The 20,276-nt window shown below is 48.0% G+C and overlaps 2 protein-coding genes across 10 annotated transcripts; one reads left to right on the top strand and one right to left on the bottom strand.

Annotated features, from left to right (window-relative positions):
- Positions 1–946: 946 nt before the first annotated feature.
- Positions 947–18,721, top strand: RNASEH2C (ribonuclease H2 subunit C). 4 transcript variants are annotated; one of them, XR_005067465.1, is made up of 5 exons: positions 950–1,171; positions 1,378–1,574; positions 1,654–1,773; positions 3,949–4,179; positions 18,712–18,721. XR_005067465.1 is itself a non-coding variant. In XM_037053226.1 (4 exons), exons 1-4 carry the CDS (start codon positions 1,000–1,002, stop codon positions 7,730–7,732), a joined length of 651 nt encoding a protein of 216 aa, XP_036909121.1. In that variant the 5' UTR covers positions 947–999; the 3' UTR covers positions 7,733–7,780. The 4 variants fall into 4 exon arrangements, 3 of the variants coding, with proteins under 3 accessions (XP_036909121.1, XP_036909122.1, XP_036909123.1); XM_037053226.1 differs by lacking the exons at positions 3,949–4,179; positions 18,712–18,721 and adding an exon at positions 7,571–7,780 and having other exon boundaries at positions 947–1,171; XM_037053227.1 differs by lacking the exon at positions 18,712–18,721 and having other exon boundaries at positions 3,949–4,439.
- KAT5 (lysine acetyltransferase 5) lies at positions 2,276–10,532 on the bottom strand. Of its 6 annotated transcripts, none has more exons than XM_037053220.1 (14): positions 10,336–10,532; positions 10,170–10,236; positions 9,789–9,857; positions 9,556–9,692; positions 9,117–9,299; positions 8,953–9,027; positions 8,770–8,844; positions 8,178–8,426; positions 8,014–8,103; positions 5,694–5,834; positions 5,519–5,612; positions 3,110–3,269; positions 2,907–2,988; positions 2,276–2,813 (listed from the first exon to the last, which is right to left on the bottom strand). In XM_037053220.1, exons 1-14 carry the CDS (start codon positions 10,345–10,347, stop codon positions 2,679–2,681), a joined length of 1,569 nt encoding a protein of 522 aa, XP_036909115.1. In that variant the 5' UTR covers positions 10,348–10,532; the 3' UTR covers positions 2,276–2,678. The 6 variants fall into 6 exon arrangements, with proteins under 6 accessions (XP_036909115.1, XP_036909118.1, XP_036909116.1 ...); XM_037053223.1 differs by having other exon boundaries at positions 8,178–8,261; XM_037053221.1 differs by having other exon boundaries at positions 9,117–9,272; positions 10,336–10,530.
- Positions 18,722–20,276: the final 1,555 nt, after the last annotated feature.

The following is a 20,276-nucleotide window of genomic DNA, read 5'->3' as shown; positions in this document are numbered from 1 at the left end:
GGTGTAGCTCAGTGGGTTGAGCACTGGCCTGCAAATCCAAGAGCTGCTGGTTGGATTCCCACTCAGGGCACAGGCCTGGGTTACGGACCAGGTCCCCAGTAGGGGCACGTGAGAAACAACCACACATGGATGCTACTCTCCCTCTCTCTCCCTCACTCCCCCTCTCTCTAAAAATAAATAAATAAAATATTTAAAAAGTATATATAAACATTAGAGAAGAGTTAAGAAACCAAAAAAAAAGTATTGTGAATACTAAGACATAAAAATAAAAGGTTGGTGAATTTGACTACATAAAATTAAAATCATGTGTAATAAAAACCAAATATATACAGGCTTAGAAGACAAACTACAAATCTGGATAAAACATCTTCAACTCATTTGAGAAATAGTTGATTTCCTAGTAAATTTTTAAAAAGCAAAAGAAACAAAACCCTTCGTAATAATTAACATAAAAAGTGTACTTTTTGGAACTATCATATGTCAACTGTAATTTACAATATTTTAAGTTAAAATTAAAAATATACTATATTTTAAATATATTTTAATATACTATATTTTAATATATTTTTAATTTTAAAAATATACTATATTTTCCTTGAAAAATATTTCAAGGAAAAAAAGCCGAGTCTTTTTTTTAAAATTATTTATTTATTTATCTTTAGAGGGGAAGGGAAGGGGAGAGGGAGAGAAACATCAATGTATGGTTGCCTTTTGTGCGTCACCTGCTGGGAACTGGCCTGCAACCCAGGCATGTGCCCTGACTGGGAATTGAACGCGACCGTCTGGTTCGCAGGTCCGCGCTCAATCCACTGAGCTACACCAGCCAGGAAAAAGCTGAGTCTTGAACACAGGAAGGCGGTGCTTGCCCATGAACCTCAAGGAAGGACTACACTTCCCAGGAGGCTCTGAGCTGCATTGTTTGGGGCCTTCCGACTGGTTTCGAGTGCTTTACACACCACATTTGGTCATAGCCCGCGGCGTAGGGGATAGCAGCAGAGGATGGAGAGCAGCGACGAGGAAAACGTCGAGAAGCGCCGAGTCCACCTACGCCTCGACACTCTGCGCAGCGCCACCCCTGCCACGCTGCACCTTTTACCCTGTGACATCCCGGTTAACCGGCCTGCCCCCGTCGGGAGCTTTTTCACCCCGGCCATCCGACAGGGTCCCGAAGGTAAGCACTAGCATCCGGTCTACGGTTCCCTGCAGCCCCTGCACACTGGCGCCGGGCTCTCTTACGCGAGAGTGGGCGCGACGAGAGTGGGCGCGACGGCTCCCGGGAATCGTGGTCCAATGGGGCGACAGCGCGAGAGCCGCCACTGGGCTGGCCCTGTAGGCCTAATCAGGCCCTCACTGATGCCCTGCGCCTACTTCCTTCAGGACTCGAAGTGTCGTTTCGGGGCCGCAGTCTGCGGGGAGAGGAGGTGGAGGTGCCGCCCGGCCTCGTGGGATATGTGATGAGGATGGAAGAGAAGGAAGAGGTGGTGGGGAAGCAGGACTTCTCGCAGGGGTCAGATAATGACGAACAAGAGCAGGAGCTGCTGGAACCCCCGGAGGCGGCCCTGGAGCGGGACTTCGTGAGCGCAGGGGGAAAGGGTTGGTACGGGGTGTGGGCGGGAGCAGCGGCCCCAAGGCTGATCCGCGCCCCTTTCCCAGGACCGAGTTATCAGAGCCTCAGGCAGTTTCAGCCACTTCACCGTGTGGGGCCTGGAGACCCGCCCTGGCCCCGATGCCAAAGTGCATGCGGCCCTAACTTGGCCCAGCCTTGCTGCAGCGGTGAGTAGACAGACGGACCATCTTCCTCCCAGGCCCATCTGTACCCACTATAGCTTCATTTCCTGGGTTGCCCGGAAGCTTGCCCCTAAGTGGATTTGAGGCTGTAGTTTCAGAACACAGTGGGGCTGTTGGAGCCCGGCTCTGGCTGGAAGGTTGGACTGGGTAAGGGAAGCGTAGCTCCCTCTGGCCTGTCTACAAGGGGCTATCATTCCCAGCAGTTGGGTCTCTCCAGGAGTACCGGGGTCCCCCCGCTGCTACATCTCAGAAACCCAGCACTAAAGGTGACTCCTCTTGCAGATTCATGCACAGGTGCCGGGGGACTGAGAACCAGAGCTTGAAACTCAAAGCCGCTGATCCCCTCACCCCATAAACCAGCTCTTCACTTTTGACCCACCGATTCCATCACTCTAATAAACCAGCTCCTCGCTGCACCCGAGTTTGCCCACACCTTGGAGCCCTAAGGCGGCACTGCCCTTCCCCCCACAAGAACCCTTCGTGGCTCTGGCCTATGGAAACAATTTATTGCCAGGGGGCAGAGGAGGGGAGAGAGGCCAAAATCTGCAGCCAGTACCCACCCCACCCCTACTTTACAAAAGAAATTTTTTTATAGACACCGACCCTCTGTACAGAGTGCCCACAACCCCATCTCACTGTACACATCTACCTGGCTCCCTCTGGTCCCTGGTTCACAGCAGGCCTGGGCCTGCAGCCGGCTGACCTTAGACATGACCTGAGCCCTGAGCTCACGTTGGCGCTGGACACCATCCAGCCCCTACCAGGCCTGTCCTCTCCTTGTGGAACTGTCCTCAGCCTGGCCCATCTCCCTTAGGTCCCCCTTGGGGACAGGATGGGCTGTCAGCTCCAGTTTTGCCGGCTGTGTCGGTGCTACCGTGGCCTTTGCCTGGTCACCACTTCCCCCTTTTGCTCCAGTCCTTGGGAGTGAAGTGCAGACACTTGGAGTCAATGCGGAGGAGTCGCTTCAGCATAGCCCGCTCGTGCCCATCCACAATGTCTTCTGACAACGTGAGGATGTACTGGCCCTGGGCGGGAGGTGGGACAGAGCACGTGAGCCCAAGCGGGGCATGCACTCGGCACCCCCGCACACACCTCTCTCCCCCTGCCTGCCTCCCTACCTTGTAGTAGTTGATGAGGTTGAGGTACTGTAGAGTGGAGATGACGTCCTCCTTCTTGATGCTGGTGATTTCACTGATCTCGCTGTAGGAGGGCAGAGATCAGGTCCCCCGTGGGCCTTCTTTGCCCCGGGTTCCCGGGAGCCCCGGAGGGAGAAAGCCCAGGAGAAGGCCCTGCAGCCCCAGGGAGGTGTGGCCAAGCTTACTTGATGGTGATCTGTGGCCTCTCCCCACTCTCAGACTTCAGCCCCATCAGGATCTCCAGGATGGTTTGGGACCAGTAGCTTCGGTAGGATAGGAGGCCAAGATCCGAGAGGGGCTTCTCAGGGGTCCCCGTTTTCCCTTCCACTTTGGAGAGTTCATAGCCTACAGCAGTGGAGAAGGAAGGGGGAAGGGGCCGCAGCCTCGGACACCAGTACTTAAGATCATCAGCCTCACAGGCAGACTGCCTGTTTCCCAGCCGTGTCCTGCTGTGCGGTGGTTCCGTGACCTGGGGTGTGGGGCTCGTCTGCTCTATGCCTCAGTTTCCTCATAAAGGACTACCGAGTACCCACTCTTCACCTGCATGCCAAGCACAGTGGCGGACACTGCGTACACTGACAGGGGAAGCTACAATCAGCTGGGGTGAGGGGTGCTCCAGAGCCAGTGTTCAGAGATATGGTGGGGGCAGCAGAAAAATGGTTCATGGAAAGAGAGGGCCTCCAGTTCCCTGTCACCTCACTCTGTGCCCGGGCATCTAAGGAGGGGAGGAGGGCAGACCCCACCTCTGCGTCACACCTGAGATGCTTGGATTCTTATAGTCGATTAAGGTCCCCTAGCTGTGACCTGAGGGTGCTAGCCGCTCCAAGACTAGACTGGCTGGACCAGGTGGTTGAGGCTGCAGAAAAGAGCGCCAAAGCACTTCCCCTCAGCAGGTGACTGGCCCCCCACCCTCTCCCCCTCCCACTCTGACTGCCCCACCCTCTTGCCTAATGACCACCTCCACAGGCAGTTCCTGGAGAGACCTCAGGCGCTGGGAAAGCCTACATGGCTTCGTGTCTCTTAGGCAGTCTTCATTCGTCCCCCCAGAGCCCTCGGATGTCTCTGCTAGTAGAAACCCGTCCTCGCCCTCAGTCAGAACTGCTTCATGTTGCACCACAGCCTGTGCTGCTTTCCTCTTTGGTTTATCTTTATCAGCCAGTCTTGCCCTCTTGCCTAATCTCACGACTTCCACCAAGCAACTCCATGAGAGGCACAGAGAGGCTGGTGCCTTGGAGAGAGGAAGGGGACACGTGGGGTCCCCACTTACTCTCGTTGGGCCTGTAGTGTGTGACCGACGGGACACCACACGGGCCTCCTCAGTGCCTCCCCTAACACCCACACGCCCTGTCCACCAAACTGAGTGCACTTGGTAGCCCTGCCTACATCCCCTCTCCATTGAGCCTGCGCTCTAAGACCTCACTAAACATCTGCACGCTTTACCAGGCTGAGGGCCTCCTAAAGATGTGACCCCATTTTGGCATCGTTCTACCAATAAAATTTCTCAGTGGACTATGACCTTGATCAAGCTACACTTCTGTCTCTTCACCAAACAGCCAAGGTTCCCTCCCCATCTTCCAGCGCACTTGCTCATGCCAGTGAGCGCTGGGCTGAGCAGAATGGAGGTGGGAGGCTGGGAGGCAGAAGGGAGCCTTGGGGCTGTGAAGAGCTCCTGACAGATGAGACCAGACCAACTGGATGCAAGGAACTGGGGCCGTATCTGAGAGTCAGTGCTTATAGCTCTGCTAAGTTAACGGTGTGGTTTTTTGAGAATACATTTATTAAAACTGGGAACCATGAGCCATGGCTGGCACAGCTCAGTGGCTTGAGTGCCAGCCTGCAAACCAAAGGGTTGCCGGTTCAGTTCTGAGTCAGGGCACATGCCTGAGTTGTCGGGCAGGTATCTGGTCGGGTGCTTCAGAGGTGACCACACATCGATGTTTCTCTTCCTCCCTCCCTTCCCCTCTCTAAAAGTAAGTAAATAAATCTTTTTTTAAAAAAGCTAAGAACAGTGAAACAATGAAGGGTTTAGGATAGAAGCAACAAGACAGCCTGGGTGGGGTTCCTCTGCCTCACTGGAAAGTCAGAAAAGGGAGCCGTAGGGACAGGTCCAGGGCTGCTGCCACCCAGAGCTCCCCGGTTGCAAATCTCATGGGGACTCTGAATTTAGGAGACGCAGGCCTGAGAGGGAAGAAAGGTGTGGGCCTGCTCCCGAGAGGGAGGCCGCACCAGGTTATTGCCGTCTGAATGTCGGCTGTCTGCCAGGCTCAGGAAGCCACCAATCCTCGCTCAGGAACAGGTGAACCACAGTGGCTCACTTGCTTTTGCCCAAGGGCCCGGGTGGGAACAAGTGAGTCAAATCTGGGGAAAGCTGGATGATACTTAGAGCCTCAGCGAGGTGCAGTGAAGGGCTGAGAACCCGATGCAGACAGGCAGGGCAGGTACCCTGAGAAGGAAAGCATCTTGGAAGAGCCCCCCCCCTGGGGATTTCTGGCTGAGGTAACTGGGGCGCACAGCCAGAGCCAAGCATCACAGCAGCCTGGCACACCCACGTGAGGTGCCCACAAGAGCCCCTGGCCGTGAGCATAAGTACTCACTGAATTCGATCAGCAGCTTGCCGTAGCCCCGACGCTGGTAGGGAGGCAGGGTCAGGATGCAGGCCACATTGTAGTCTTCCGTCGATTCCTTTTCCTGGGAGAGGGGAGCCAGTGAGTGGGAGGGAAGGGACCGGGCCCAGTGTAGGGCTGAGGGCCAGACCAGGCAAGCACTCACCTTGGAGAAGTAGCCCACAATGTGGAAGCCCTTGCAGTCGTACTCTGTCATGACGTAGAAGAGGAAAGGGTCTGTGTCGTAGTACAGTGTCTTGTGATCAAGGAAACACTTGGCCAGAAGGCACAGGTTCTGGGAATAACTCTGCAAAGGAAAAGGCCTGTCACCACTCTGGGTCCCCTGCCTCAAGCATGGCCATTGAGCCAGGGTCAACCAGGAGCTGTTCTGTATCCCAGGCCAAGAGGTATGAGTGTTCTTCCCTAAGGCCTGACCTACCCCATCAGGCAGGCTGTCCCTGCTGCCCAGGTAGGGCTACTTCAGTGTCGTGCAGCCCACAGACATGCCCTGGGGCCCCTCCACTGCCCTCTGCTGTAGTTGCCAACAGTCTGCACAGTGATGTGTCCCCAAGACTGACCAAAGCTGATGAGAGCTGTGCCCACATAACAGTCTGAGAAGCCGGCTATCAAAAAACACAACTTCTCCGCCTGCAGTAGCACCTCCTGGGAACTGACCAGGAGTCGACGACTGAGTAAGGAGTTCTAGAGTTTCAAAAGATAACTCTAGGAGCTCCTCTGACACCCCCCCCTCAAAACCCTAGTAATCTTGTTATTTTTACCTCTGCACACAATTTATCCTGCATTTCAGACATGACTTTTTTGTTTTTAAATTGTTTTGAAAATATTTTATTTATTTGCCCTGACTGGTGTAGCTCAGTGGATTGAGCACCGACCTGCAAACCAAAAGGTTGCCGGTTCGATTCCCAGTCAGAGCACATGGCTGGGTTGCAGTCTGGGTTCTGGTTGGGGGCACGTAAGAGGCAACTCATCAACATTTCTCTATGTCTTTCTCCCTTCCCTTCCCACTAGAAATCAAATTTAAAAAATATTTATTTACACCCCGGCTGGTGTGGCTCAGTGGATTGAGTGCGGGCCTGCAAACCAAAAGATCGCAGGGTTCGATTCCCAGTCAGGGCACATGTCTGGATTGCATGCAGGCCAGTTTCCAGTGGGGTACATACAGGAGGCAACCATGCATTGGTGTTTCTCTCCCTCTCTCCTTCCCTTACCCTCTAAAGATAAATACATAAGATCTTAAAAATATATATTTATTTACTTTTTAGAGTGAGGGCAAGGGACAGAAACATCAAAGTGTGAGAGAAACATTGATTGGCTGCCTTTTACATTCCGCTATCTAGGGACCTGATCTACAACCAGGGCATGTGCCCTGACTGGGAATCGAACCAGTGACCCTTTGCTTCATAGGCCTGTGCTCAGTCCACTGAGCTACACCAGCCAAGGCAGACATGACTTTTTAACTACCTGCCGGGCACTGCTACCTACATGCCCAAGTCTACATTTAACACAGAACAGTGGGTAAAACAGCATCTTCCTCTCCAGCTCCCCTGGTACCCAAGCCTGAGTTCTCCCTTGCCATTCAGGGTGACTACATCTCCTTTACCACCCTCTAGGCCCCAAGAAAGGTGGAATCTCTTTCTCAATGATCCCTCCCACGTTAATCCTTTCTCCCCACAGCCACAGACTAAAGCAGATTTGTTGTTGTTGTTTTTAAGGTTGTATTTATTTATAGAGAGGGGAAGGGAGGGAAAAAGAGGAGAGAAACATCAATGTGTGGTTGCCTCTTGCACACCCCCAACTGGGGACCTGGCCTGTAATCCAGGCATGTGCCCTGACTGGGAATCGAACCAGTGACTCTGGTTCGCAGGCCTGTACTCAATCCACTGAGCCATACCAGCCAGGGCAGACTAAAGCAGATTTTGAAGTCCCAAAGTTAGGGTGTCCCTAACTCCCCGGGTGACCTCATTTGCACCACCTGAGCCTTGTCCCTTGTAACAGCCTTCCCTCATCCTCTCTGCCCTTCAGCCAGAAGAGTCTTTGCCTTTGACGCCCACGACCTCTGAACAGCCATGCCTGCCCTTCAGAACTCCACTGCTTGGGAGTCCCTTACCCACCTCGTCCTTTGTATCAAGGCTCAGAAGTCACCTCCTCTGTGAAGCTTTGCTGACTACTTCTGGGTCCTACTAACCCACTTAACAATAAGAGTCATGCTCCATGACACTTATCACACTGGGATCTGTGCGTCCACTGGTGTGTGTGTCTCCCCCTTGGACTGAGCTCTCCGAGAGTGGAGGCGTTACCTAACCCTGGTCGCATCCCCCCGCAGCTGCCCTTCAGCAGGAGTTCAGAAAGAAAGGGGCGCGCCAACTTGTTTGCCAGGCCAGTCAGTGTTTTCCTGAGCGAGAAGCTGATCATTTGACGTCACGCTCCAAGTTCTGAGGTGTCCCCACTGTCCCTCTGCCACTGACCTTATTCTTACGCCCGTCAATCTCGAAGAAGGAGATGGTGCCCTTGCGGTAGATCTCATTGCCTGGTGGGTGTCGCAGATCACACTTGGTCTGAGGAAGACAGGAGGGTCAGGGTGGGAGAAGGATTGGGGTGCTCGTAGGACAGCACCTGGGACCCCTCATACCAAGTGACGCTGCAGACACTTGAGGCTACGGCCGTACTTGAGGCAGAACTCGCAGAGATAGAGGACTGGCAGCGCGGTGAGCTCCTGCGGGTACGGAGAGAAGTACCACGGCTTGAGGCGGTGCCGGCCCAGCTCAATGCACTCAATGTTCTTCATCCGGGTGACGATGTCGTCGTGGCTCCGGTCAGACACCAGGCTCCCAGTCATGCGCGGAGCTGATGGTATTCCATCTGAGCTGTCCTGGGAGTCCTGCCCAGGACCAGCAGAAGGTACCGGTCACAGGAGACGATGGCTCACATAGCCTCCCCCGCCATAGGTTCCCTTGTTCAAGCCTAACAGCAACCCTATGGGGCAGGAGCTACAATCCCCACTCTCCAGATAAAGAGACCAAGACTTTGAAAGAAAGTTTTCACTCAAAACTTGGGAAGGATCACCCGGTGACTGACCTGAACCAGCTCTGCTTAGCTCCTGATCCCACCACCGCGGCCACAGCTGCCCACCACCTGCTGGTTATTTTTAAACTAGCCACTACAAACTCCAATCCGTCTACAACCTCTGCTTTTCACTCAGCTTCCCCCTACCCCAGACCTACCTCATCAGTGCCCAAGCAGTTTGATTTTCGCTTCCGTCCTGGCTGAGCGGCCACGGCCCTGCGGGCTGATCCATTCTGTAGGTGAGGCAGTAGGAACAGAAGAGGTGCCTTTTAGGAGAGTCTGAAAGAGGCTACCAGAAGGGAGAAGACAGGAAGGGAAGAATGGTGGTTTGGAGGACTCACCTGAGGGAAAACTGAGGCCGGGGCGGTCTCGCTGGGCACTGGAGTTGCTGGTGAAACCACCTCCACCTTCCGTTTCTGCAGAAAGAAACCAAGAAAGGTGGGTCAGAGGGTAGAGAACGTGGGACCTGAGAGGAAAGCAAGGTCCCTGGAATGGCTGAGGGTACCGTTGAGCGGTGGTTGGGCTGCAGGCAGGAGCTGGAGGAGAGCGGCTGGTCAGGCTCACCGCCGGGAATGGCCTCCCGCTCCTTAGGCAGGTTGAAGCGGAGTGTGATCTGGACCGGGATTGGCAAGGTCTTCCCGCTGGCCTGGGCGGAGGCCGGCTGTAGAGATAGGTCCAGGGTCTTCCTCTGGGGTGGGGATGGTGGCGGGATGGGAAAGGGGAGTAGGAGCCCCTTAGCATGGTGTTATCAAACCCCACCCTCTCAAGGACATGGGAAGAGCTGCTAGATTCTGGTAGCTACATCTGCAACCTGGTCCCCATCCTTTGCGAGCTGAAGCCAGGGTAGGGAAGTGCTGCCTCAAACCCATCCAGGAGCCACTGAGACCAAGCGGTGACAGAAGTAGGAGGCAAGAAAGAAGAGGTGAAGTAGGGGACCTACTCACCACCTCTCTCTCTGGAGAGCCGGGGCGGGACCCAGGAAGTCCGTTCTTCGTGGGGGTCTTGGCTTCTTTCTTCGGGAATTGGATTTTCTTCAGGTCCAGCCGTTCATGGGTCACCCATTCATCCAAGCGTTTGTTGACTGCAGCAGTGAGGATGGCTCAGAAAGGAATGCCACAGACGCCCCCCAACCCCCATCCCACCCCGCAGCCCCTCCTCACCCTAGCCCAGCACTCACAATCAATGTAATGAACGTAGAAAAGCTTCCGGCCACTGATGTCCTTCACGCTCAGGATCTCGGCCAAGGCTGTGCGAACAACGTAGGGGCATTAGGAGGGTCAGACCATGAGGCTCCACCCTCCTACGCCAAGAACTCCACTCTTAGGCCAGATTCCAACGCCCCAGCACAAGCTCTCCCTCCAACCCCGTTAGTCACTAAGCGCCGCCCCTCTCCAAGCCCCGCCTTGTCCATCTGGAAGCGGCTACAAGCCACGCCCCTCCCGTGTGTCTGCGACCCGCCCGCCCCAGAATTCTTGAGGCACCTCCCCCTCCCGAGGATTCGGTTGACTCCCGCCCCTCGCCCTCTGGTTCCTTAGCCCCGCCCCCCGACGTCACTCACGCCACTCATCTTCGTTGTCCTGGTTTCGCCGCAGCACTGGCAGGCGGCAGCCTTCGATTATCTCCCCCTGGGGAGACAGCGCGGCGCCAGGGTCGGCTACTGGGGGTCCTCGGGTTCTACCCACCTCCCCTGGCTCCCTCCGCCCCGCCCCGGGCACCGGACTCACCACCTCCGCCATCTTCCCTCCCTCCACTGCCACTTCCGGCCCCTCTGGGAAACGTCACTTCCGGAACTGAGCACGCTCTAGGCCCAGGCTTTCCGACACCAGTGTAGACGACGATCCTTGAGACTCATCAACGACCATTTGGAAGCGGAAGGCTGGCCCTTTTGGCTGGGAGGTGGATGGGATGTTTTATGTCTCGGGCCGAGTCCTGGGTGGAATTCCCACAACGTGCCCGATGATTGGGGGAAAGCTGAGTCTGTCACGGGACGCTCACTGGGTGCGACGCCGGTCACGTGGGTGCATTGCAGGTCGCTTGGTACTAGTGTTTGGGCTTTGAGGATGGCGGGACTCCGTCGTCCTCTAGTGGCGGTGGGAGACGTCGCTGGGAGTTAACTGCGAGCGCTCGTTAGTAGGGGCGGGTCTGAAAGGTTTGGGAAGCTGGAGAAGTGGGTGGGACTGTGAAGGAAATTCAATGTCTTTCCCAGTTTGTGAATTTCATTCCTTGCATAAAGGGACTTACGGAATCTTTCTAGGTTGTTGTTTTGTATATTAAATTTCTAGTTAAAAAAACAATACATTATTCATTCAGACATACAACAAATAAATCTCTTACTATGTGCCAGGCACTATTCTAGGAGCCTGGAATACATCAGTGAATAAAGAACCTTGCCTTCATAGAGCTTACATTCTTGGGGGTTAGGAGGAAAAAGAAGGGTTTATATTTAAGTAGATATAAGTAAATATATTTAAAAATAAATTACACTTTTTTACTAAGTATAAGTAAATATATTTAAAGGTAAGTTATTTAGTTTATTAAAGACTGATACGCATTTGGGGAAACTGAAAAGAACGAACAAGGTAAAGGAGCTGGGCAGCCAAGCTGCGATTTCAAATAGGGTTCTCGGGGCAGGTCTGGCTGGGAGTGGATTACTTAGCAAAGATTTACATGGGGAACTGAAGAGCCATGCAGAAACACAGTAACAAGGAGAAAAAATCTAATTTCAGATCGTTTGGAGGGACGTGTCCATCTGGTAGACTAGGGGTGGGCAATCTACAGCCAGCTGGCCAAATCCAACCCTCTGCTGGTTTTACTACAGCTAGTGAGCTGAGAATGGTGTGGGTTTTTTATTGTATTTTTTTTGCCATCACTGATGTTTATATATTTTAATAGTTAGGAAAACAAAAGAATATTTCATGACACGTTAAAATTATGAAATTCAAATTTCAGTGTTCACAGATAGTTTTATTGGAATGTAACCTCACTGATTCACTTTGACTACAATTTCACATTAAAACTTTATGATTATGTCTGAAATACAAATCTCTAGCCCATAATGCCTAAAGAATTTACTGTATGGCCCTTGCCAGAAAATGTTGCCACCTCCTACTTTGTAAACTCCTGTGCTGTGTTGAATACAAAATAAATTCTTCCCATGTACGCCGTTCTGTGACCAGTGTTTCCTGAGCAACACAAAGTGAACGCTTGTCACCGAATATTCCACAGTGCTATTTTAATGGCTACGTAGCATTTTGTTTAGATGCATCTTGGCTGCCACAGCCAATTGCCCTATTGAATATTCAAGTTATTTACAATTTTCCTCTATTACAAACAGTGCCAAAAAGAGTATCCTTATATACACACCTTTTCACGTGTTCAATCCAGCATGATTTCCATTGAAGAAACAAGTGGAAAATGATTATATCTGCATCTTAGGAAGTTTACATGGTAACAGCGTCTTTGGATTGAAGGACATAAAACCGGAATATAACCTATCAGAAGGCTGCTGAAATCAGCCATTTACTGATAACAGTCACTAAATGTTTATCCAGAGCCTGCTATGCATTGCAATTAGCACAGTGCAATTCGTCCTTGCCTCCTTGGGATCTGCAAGCTAGAGATCTAGGAAAGATGGTACAAAGGCCTGAGAACCAGGAGAACTGATGGTTTAAGTTCTAGTCCAAGATGGAAGCCCTAAGAAATAGAAGAGCCAGTGCAAGTTCCAGACCCAGGACAGAAGGCTGATGTTCCATTTCATACAGTCAGACAGAGAGCAAATTCTCCTTCTCTGCCTTTTTGTTTCTTTTTTTAAAGATTTTATTTATTTATCTTTTGAGGGGAAGGGAAGGAGAGAGGGAGAGAAATATCAATGTATGGTTGCCTGTTGTGAGTCCCCTGCTGGGAACTGGGAACTGGCCTGCAACCCAGGCATGTGCCCTGACTGGGAATCGAACCGGGATCGTGTGGTTCGCAGGCCCACACGCAATCCACTGAGCTACACCAGCCAGGGCTCTGCCTTTTCTGTCAGATGGAATGATGTCCACCCACCGTGGGGAGGGCTGTTTACTTGGTCTACCAGTTCCGATGCTAATATACAGGAACATCCTCACAGATATATGCCCAGAAATAATAATGTATAATCAAATATCTTGGCACCCTGAGACCCTGTCATGGTGACACATAAAATTAACCATCCCAGGCCATATATGCATTTGGTAAAATTATATATGAGCTATATGTCTACAAACATTTTATCCCAGACAAGAAAAAGCTAAAGGAGTTCTCACCACCAAGCCAGTATTCGGAACCAGTTAAAGGAACTATTCTACAAAGAAGAAAAAGAAGACATCGAAAATATGAATAATAAAATAGCAATAAGTATATACCTATCAAAATTACTTTAAATGGAATGGCTTAAATGCTGCAAGACATAGGGTGGCTGAATGGATAAGAAAATACGTATGCTGCCTACAAGAAACCCACTTCAGACTGGAAGACACACACAGACTAAAAGTAAAGGGATGAAAAAAGATATTTCATGCAAATAGAAACGAAAAAAATAAACTGTGATACCAGTATAACAAGAGACGAAGAAGGGCCCTGCAATTCCACTTCTAGTATTTATCTGAAGAAACCCCAAACACTAATTGGAAAAGACATGCATCTCTCTGTGACCATTCAAGCATTATTTACAATGGCCAAGATACGGAGGCAACCTAAATGTCAATTGATGGATAAAGAAGAAGTGGTACATATGTGCAGTGGAATATTACTCAGCCCTGAAAAAGAATGAAAACTTTCCATCTATAACAACAAGGATGTTAGATGGTATCATCCCGAGAGAAATGTCAGAAAGAGGTTTACCATATGATTTCATGTATATATGGCTTCTAAAGAACAAAATAAATGAACACAGTCAGGGCACATGCCTGGGTTGCACGCCAGTTCCCAGCAGGGGATGCACGATAAGCAACCATACATTGATGTTTCTCTTCCTCTCTCCTTTCTTTCTCCTCTAAAGATAAATAAATAAAATATTTAAAAAAAAATAAATGAACAGCCTTTGCTGGTGTGGCTCAGTGGATTGAGTGCCAGCCTGAGGACCGAAAGGTCACTAGTTCAATTCCCATTCAGGGAGCATGCCTGGGTTGTGGGCCAGGTCCCTAGCTGGGGTGGGGGGTGGGCATGTGAGAGGCAACCAAACAATGTATCTCTGGCATACTGATGTTTCCCTTCCTCTGTCCTTCCCTTCCCTCTCTCTAAAAATAAATAAAATCTTTGAAAACAAATGAACATCCCTGGCTGGTGTAGGTCAGTGGACTGAGCGTGGGCCTGTGAACCAAAGGATCGAGGTTCAATTCCCAGTCAGGGCACATGCCTGGGTTGCAGGCCAGTTCCCAGCAGGGTACCCATGAGAGGCAACCGTACATTGATATCTCTCTCCTTTAAAGATAAATAAAATCTTAAAAAAATAAAACAAAATTGATTTATAAAAAAATGAACAAAGAAAACAAACTGGTAGATACAGAGAACGTTTTGATGGTTGTTAGATGGGAGGGGGTTGGGAGAGGGGTGGCAGAGTTGAAAGAATTAAGATGTACAAATTTCAAATTATAAAATATCAGAGAAATGTAAGGTATAGCATTGGGGGGGTATGGTCAGTAATATTGTAATAACTGTGTGTCAGATGGGTGCTAGACTTAACAGAAAGGATGAAGTCATAAGTTATATATGTGTGTATTCACTATCCTGTACACCTGAAACTACTATATATTGTACGGCAACTGTAATTGAAAAATTTAAAAGTATTTTAAAAATAAAATAAAATTAGCCCTGGCTGGTGTAGCTCAGTGGGTTGAGCGTGGGCCTGCAAACCAACAGATTGGGGTTTGATTCCCAGTCAGGGCACATGCCTGGGTTGCAGGCCAGTTCCCAGCAGGGGATTCATGAGAGGCAACTATATATTGATATTTCTCTCCTTCTCTCCTTCCCTTCCTCTCTAAAGTTAGATAAATAAAATCTTTTAAAAAGAATATATATTAAAAATATAAAATGAAATAAATAAAATGAGATGTTGAATTTTTTAATTAGCTTGTTTAGCTAAAAAAAACACAACAACCCTGTTGATTATGTGTGTGTGTGTGTGTGTGTGTATATATATATATATATATATATATATATATATATATATAATTTTAATGGAATAGGGGAGAGACTGAGGAGCAGCGGCCTTGGCCCTGCCTTACCCCATGGTCCTGGGCCTCAGCAAGGGCCACAGGGTGACCACTGGTATTTCACCCAGCACACCGAGTTTGTGCGGGACATGATCTGAGAGGTGTGTGGCTTTGTTCCCTGTCACCCCGTGGAGCTGCCCAAGGTCTCTAAGGACAGGAGGGCCCTGAAGTTGATCAAGAGAAAGGTGGGGACACACACCCCTGCCAAGGGGAAGGCAGAGGAGCTGAGCAGTGTCCCTGCAGCCACGAGGAAGGCAGCAGCCAAGGACCGAGCCCCATCCCTTCTGTGGGTAATAGAACCTGTCCAGAAAGAAATAAAAACAAACTTAAGGGAGAACTGATATCTTCGTGCTGTTGAGTTCACCTTTCCATTTGTTCACGTATCGTGTGTGTGTGTGTACGTTTCTCCGGAGCATTTTGAAGTTTTCTTTATGTAAATCTTGAGCTTCTTAAATTTAGTCCTAGTAATGTCTTACTTCTTTGGCATTGATCCTCTAAAGATCCTTTTCCTCCATTGTGCCTTCTAATAGGATTTTTTGGTATGTGAAGGCTTTCAATTTCTGAATATAAATTTTGTTGCCTAGATGCATTACTTAGTTTTCTTACTGATTTTTAGTTTATTTTCTTGAGTTTTTCAGGTAAACAAAAATTATTTGAAATTAGGTTTGAAAAACAATAAAAAATAAAAACATTTACAATTTGGAGATCTGCCTTTCACTGGAGTAGCCCCACCCAGGGGCAAGGAACTGGGTGTTCGTCTTCCCACTCCCACTGGCCGAGAGTCGCTTCTGAAGGTCTTCATTCCTCACATTTACGGCCTTCTCAGTGCAAGGGCTGGATGGACTCCTGTGGTCAAAAAGAGCCCGAGGCAGAGAATAGAAAAGAGTCACAGAGACAAAAGCAAGGGCCCACCCTTCTACATTAGCTCCAGCGATTTGGGTTTGAAGTGTTTGTGATAGGGGTATTCAAAGAGTTAATACCCCTCTTCATACCCCTAAGAGTTTGTGATAGGTAATCTAAGAGTTAAAGATTTTAACCTGAGTGGAGAGGCTTAAGTGATTAATGCTTATGGAGAGCTGCTATATTCCAGGAACTGGAACGAATGACCACATGGCTCCAGGAAGCTGACCAGCAATTCAGCCTTGTGCTCTGGGAGGTCTGTGAGCCAGGAGATGGTATCTGAGCCATTGTGTTTCAGCGGGGGGAAGCTGGTGGTGAGATAAAGAACTGTTCATCAACAGATAAAGAAATACTGGGAAAATCACTGCAGGACTGCAACTCTTCCCCAATTCACCTTCTTCCAAGTCCCTTACCTACCCTTCTCCTTATGCAAAGGTCAGCTTGAAATAAGATGTTAAGACGGCTTTTGAGGGTACACAACCCACCATCTTCTCAGATTGCCAGCCCTCCAAATAAAGCGCCCACACAGATTCAATCCTTGTCACTACTTATTGGTTCCAGTAGTGACAAGCCGCACGAACGCCACCTTTTCCAGTTTCGTTTGCTCAGAGAAGTAAGCCTCTGGTCAGGCTGAGCAATCTCCCTCAAGGCGTCCCCTGCCTTCCATCGCACCTGCCCTGTCACCAGCGAGAGGACCTCGGCTCCAGTCCACCTCTCTCAGAACTGTGCCGAAGCAGGGGAGAGCTGATGTCGGGAGTCACAGGGACGATAGTGGCGGCACCCGCAGAAGATGGGTGTGCCGGTAGGGCATGGTGTTCAGTACGTGGTGAGCACCGAAAAACCAGTAGGTCTTTACCACAAACAATGGTTAAGTGTTTTCAATATCCGACTTGTGCCTGATGTTGTAAAAATGACTCAAGAAGAAATAGAAATAGTCCTGTGTCTAAAGAAAATGAATTCATAAATTAAAATTCACAAAGGAACTGCCAGGTCCAGGTGGTTTACTGGTGAATTATCAAAATTAAGGAAGAAATAATACCACTCCTACAAAAATTCTTTGAGAAAACGGAAGAGGGGCGCTTCCCAACTCACTTTATCAGGCGAGCATTGCCCAGAAACCCAAATCAGAGCTCTTGGAAGGAAAGACTCAGACCAATATTCCGTGTGAGCAGAGATGCTCTTTGTCATTGCACTTATCTACTCGATATATTACATTTTAATGTGTTTCTTTATCGCCCGCATTTTCCAAGTAGAACACGAGTTCCCTGAGTGCAAGGCCTGTTCTGTTTGGGCCTGTCCTCTCCACGCCACCATCCAGCATCTGGAACCAATATTAGATGCTTGGTAAATTTTGGTTAAATGACCAAGTGAAAGATGGACCTCCAGTTGATTTCAGGAGACACACTGTTGCCCTGGCGAGCGAGTACGGACGCAGATTAATGGGACGCTTTTTCAAAACAACAAAATGCAGATTCCAGTCCTGACTTGCCCTCATACTTTTCTATCTTTAAATGCATGTAGATCATAGACCGTTAACTCATTAACAAAGCTTTAACTCTTATTTTGTTGAAATATACATAACATAGTATTTATTCTCTTAACCACTCATAAATCTACAATTCAGCAGCATGAAGGATGTTCACAGTGTTATGTAATCATAACCACAATCTTTTTCTCCATCCCCAACATAAACTCTGTAAACACCATTTAAACACCATTAAACACCAATTTCCCATTCCACCTCCCTAATTCCTGGTGATCTGGACTCTGCTTTCTATCTGTATGATTGCCTATCTAGGTGCCTCATGTAAGTGAGATCATAACAATATTTGTCCTTTCGTGTCTGGCTTATGTCACTTAGCATAATGTTGACCGTAAAGTCAGTTATTTTATCAGCCAAAAATGGTTTACCCAGGAACTACAAAGAATTGTAATTCTGGACGAGCAAGCTATAGCAAAAGCCATAAGCAAATGGACAAACAAAAGAAGGGAACATTATTTTATGGAGGGGGAAAAAAGAAAGTTGGAAGGAGTTGTTTTGAACAAAAGCCCATTGGAGAAGGACAACAGTTTGGGGAGATGAAGGTTTCTCATTAGCGGAGTTGCTGGGGTGGTGGGTTTCCTGTGGGAGATGCCATGTAAATCTTTTCTCCTTGGGGCCTGTAATTGATCATTATTTCCTGTTGACAATTCTGTTGGGGTCTGTAATTGACAGTTCTGTAGTTGACCTCAGTGGTACTGTGTAAGAGCTCCTCCTACTGGCCTTGTGACTCCTTTTCAGTGAGGTTTCCCTTTATTTCACAATGTCTTCAAGGTTCATCCATGTTGTACCATGTGTCAAAAATTCATGAATGCATAAAATTCCATGGTATCTATAGACTTTGTTTATCCACTCATCTGTTGATGAATGTTTGACTCATTACCACTTTCAGGGTTTTGTGAATAATATTGCAGTGAACATTGGTGTACACATCTGTTTGAGTCCCTGTTTTCAAATCCTTTGGATATAAACCCAGGAGTGGAGTAGCCTGGTCACCAGACTGTTTCCACGGTGGCTGTGCCATTTTATATCCCACCAACAGTGCACAAGAGTTCCAGTTTCTCCATATACGGGGTGGTTTTCTTCTACATGTCAAGGTTGCAGCTTCAATTCCCAGCAGGGCATGCACGAGAAGCAAACAATGAACGGACAAGTAGGTGGAACAACAAATTGATGTTTCTCTCTCTAAATCAATCAATGTTTAAGAGTTAAAAATACGTACTGTTTCTAAGCAGGCTTTTTTTATTTTAAGAATGAGATTCAATTTTATAGATGCAAAAAAGAATCTCAAAGTCTCAGCAGGCTTTAATGGTAGGAATCGACAAGCTGATTCTCAAATGATCATAGAAATTCAAAGGACCTAGAATAGCCAATGCAGTTTTTTTAAAATATTTTATTTATTTATCTTTAGAGGGGAAGGGAAGGAGAGAGGAAGAGAAACATCAATGTATGGTGGCTTCTTGTGCATCCCCTGCTAGGAACTGGCCCCTTGCCGGGAACTGGTCCCTTGCTGGAAACTGGTCTGCAACCCAGGCATGTGCCCTGACTGGGAATCGAACCGCGATCATCTGGTTCGCAGGCCCGTGCTCAATCCACTGAGCTACACCAGCCAGGGCCTCCAATGCAGTTTTAAAAAGGAAGAATGAGATCAGAAACTCACAAGACAGCGCAATATTAGCATAAGAAGAGAAACATATCAAAACACAGATCCATGGAACGTAACCCAGAAATAGATTTGCACATATGTAGTCAAATGATTTGTGACAAAGTGAAGAGAATTCGGTGAAATAATAGGCTTTTTAACAAATAAAGCTAAGACAGCTGGACATCCATTTGTAAAAAGGTGAGCTTTGATTCTTCATACCCTATACAAAAATTAATTAAAAATTGATTATAGACCTACATGTAAAACTAAAACTATTAGACTATAACAATAAAACTATAAAACTTCTAGAAGAAAATACAGGAGAAAAATTTCGTGACCTCAGGGAGAGCAAAGATTTCTTTGATGGGAAATAAGCATGAGCCATAAAAGATACTAACTATGAAATAAATAAAAATCTACTCTTATAAAGACATCATTAGCTAGACAAACAGGTGAACCGCAGACTGGAAGAAACTATTTGCAATACACGTGTTGCAAATTTAAGACTTGTATCCAGATGTATGAAAAACTCTAAAAACTCAGTAACAAAACAGCAAAAACTTTGAATGGTACCTTCACAATAGACGACATATGAAGCCAGATTCAAAAGAGTGCATGTTGTATGATTTCATTTTTATAAAATTCTAGGCAGGGCAAATCAAATTAATAGTGTCAGAAAGCACATCACTAGGCACAAGAACTGCAAAATTACGCTCCGTTTCAGTAATCACATTACTGGTGGTAGAACTGGTATTGTTATTCTGAGAGTGTTTCGTATATAATGTGAGGTAGATCAAATGAATCATTGGTGTCATTGAGAATTTAGGGTTTTTTAAAAACATACATAAAATTTACCATTTCAACTACTTTTTAAAAGCTTTTATTTACTTATTTTTAGAGAGAGGGAAAGGGGTATGTGCCCTGACTGAGACTTGAACCTGTGACCTTCTTTTTCCCAGGCTGGTGCTCAATCCACTGAGCCACATCAGCCAGGGCCATTTGAACCATTTTAACTATGTTAAGTGTACAGTTCAGTGGTATTAAATACATCCACATTATTATACAATCATCATCAACATCTCCAGAATCTCATTATCATCCCCAACATAAACTCAGTACCCACACACAGTAACACCCCATTCGCACTTGCTACCCCAGTCATTGGTGACCATTATTCTACTTTCTGTCTCTACTAATTTGAGTATTCTATGTACCTCATATAAATAGAATCATACAATGTCTGTCCTTTCACATCTAGCTTAATTCACTTAGAATAATATTTTCAAAGTTCGTCCATGTTGTAGCACATAACAGGATTTCATTCTGTTTTAAGGTTGAAGAATGTGC

This window comes from Sturnira hondurensis, unplaced genomic scaffold (assembly GCF_014824575.4).
Source record: "Sturnira hondurensis isolate 20B ecotype Veracruz unplaced genomic scaffold, ASM1482457v3 Scaffold0007797, whole genome shotgun sequence".
Classification (NCBI taxonomy): domain Eukaryota; kingdom Metazoa; phylum Chordata; class Mammalia; order Chiroptera; family Phyllostomidae; genus Sturnira; species Sturnira hondurensis.
This window is presented reverse-complemented; position numbering and strand designations above follow the sequence as displayed.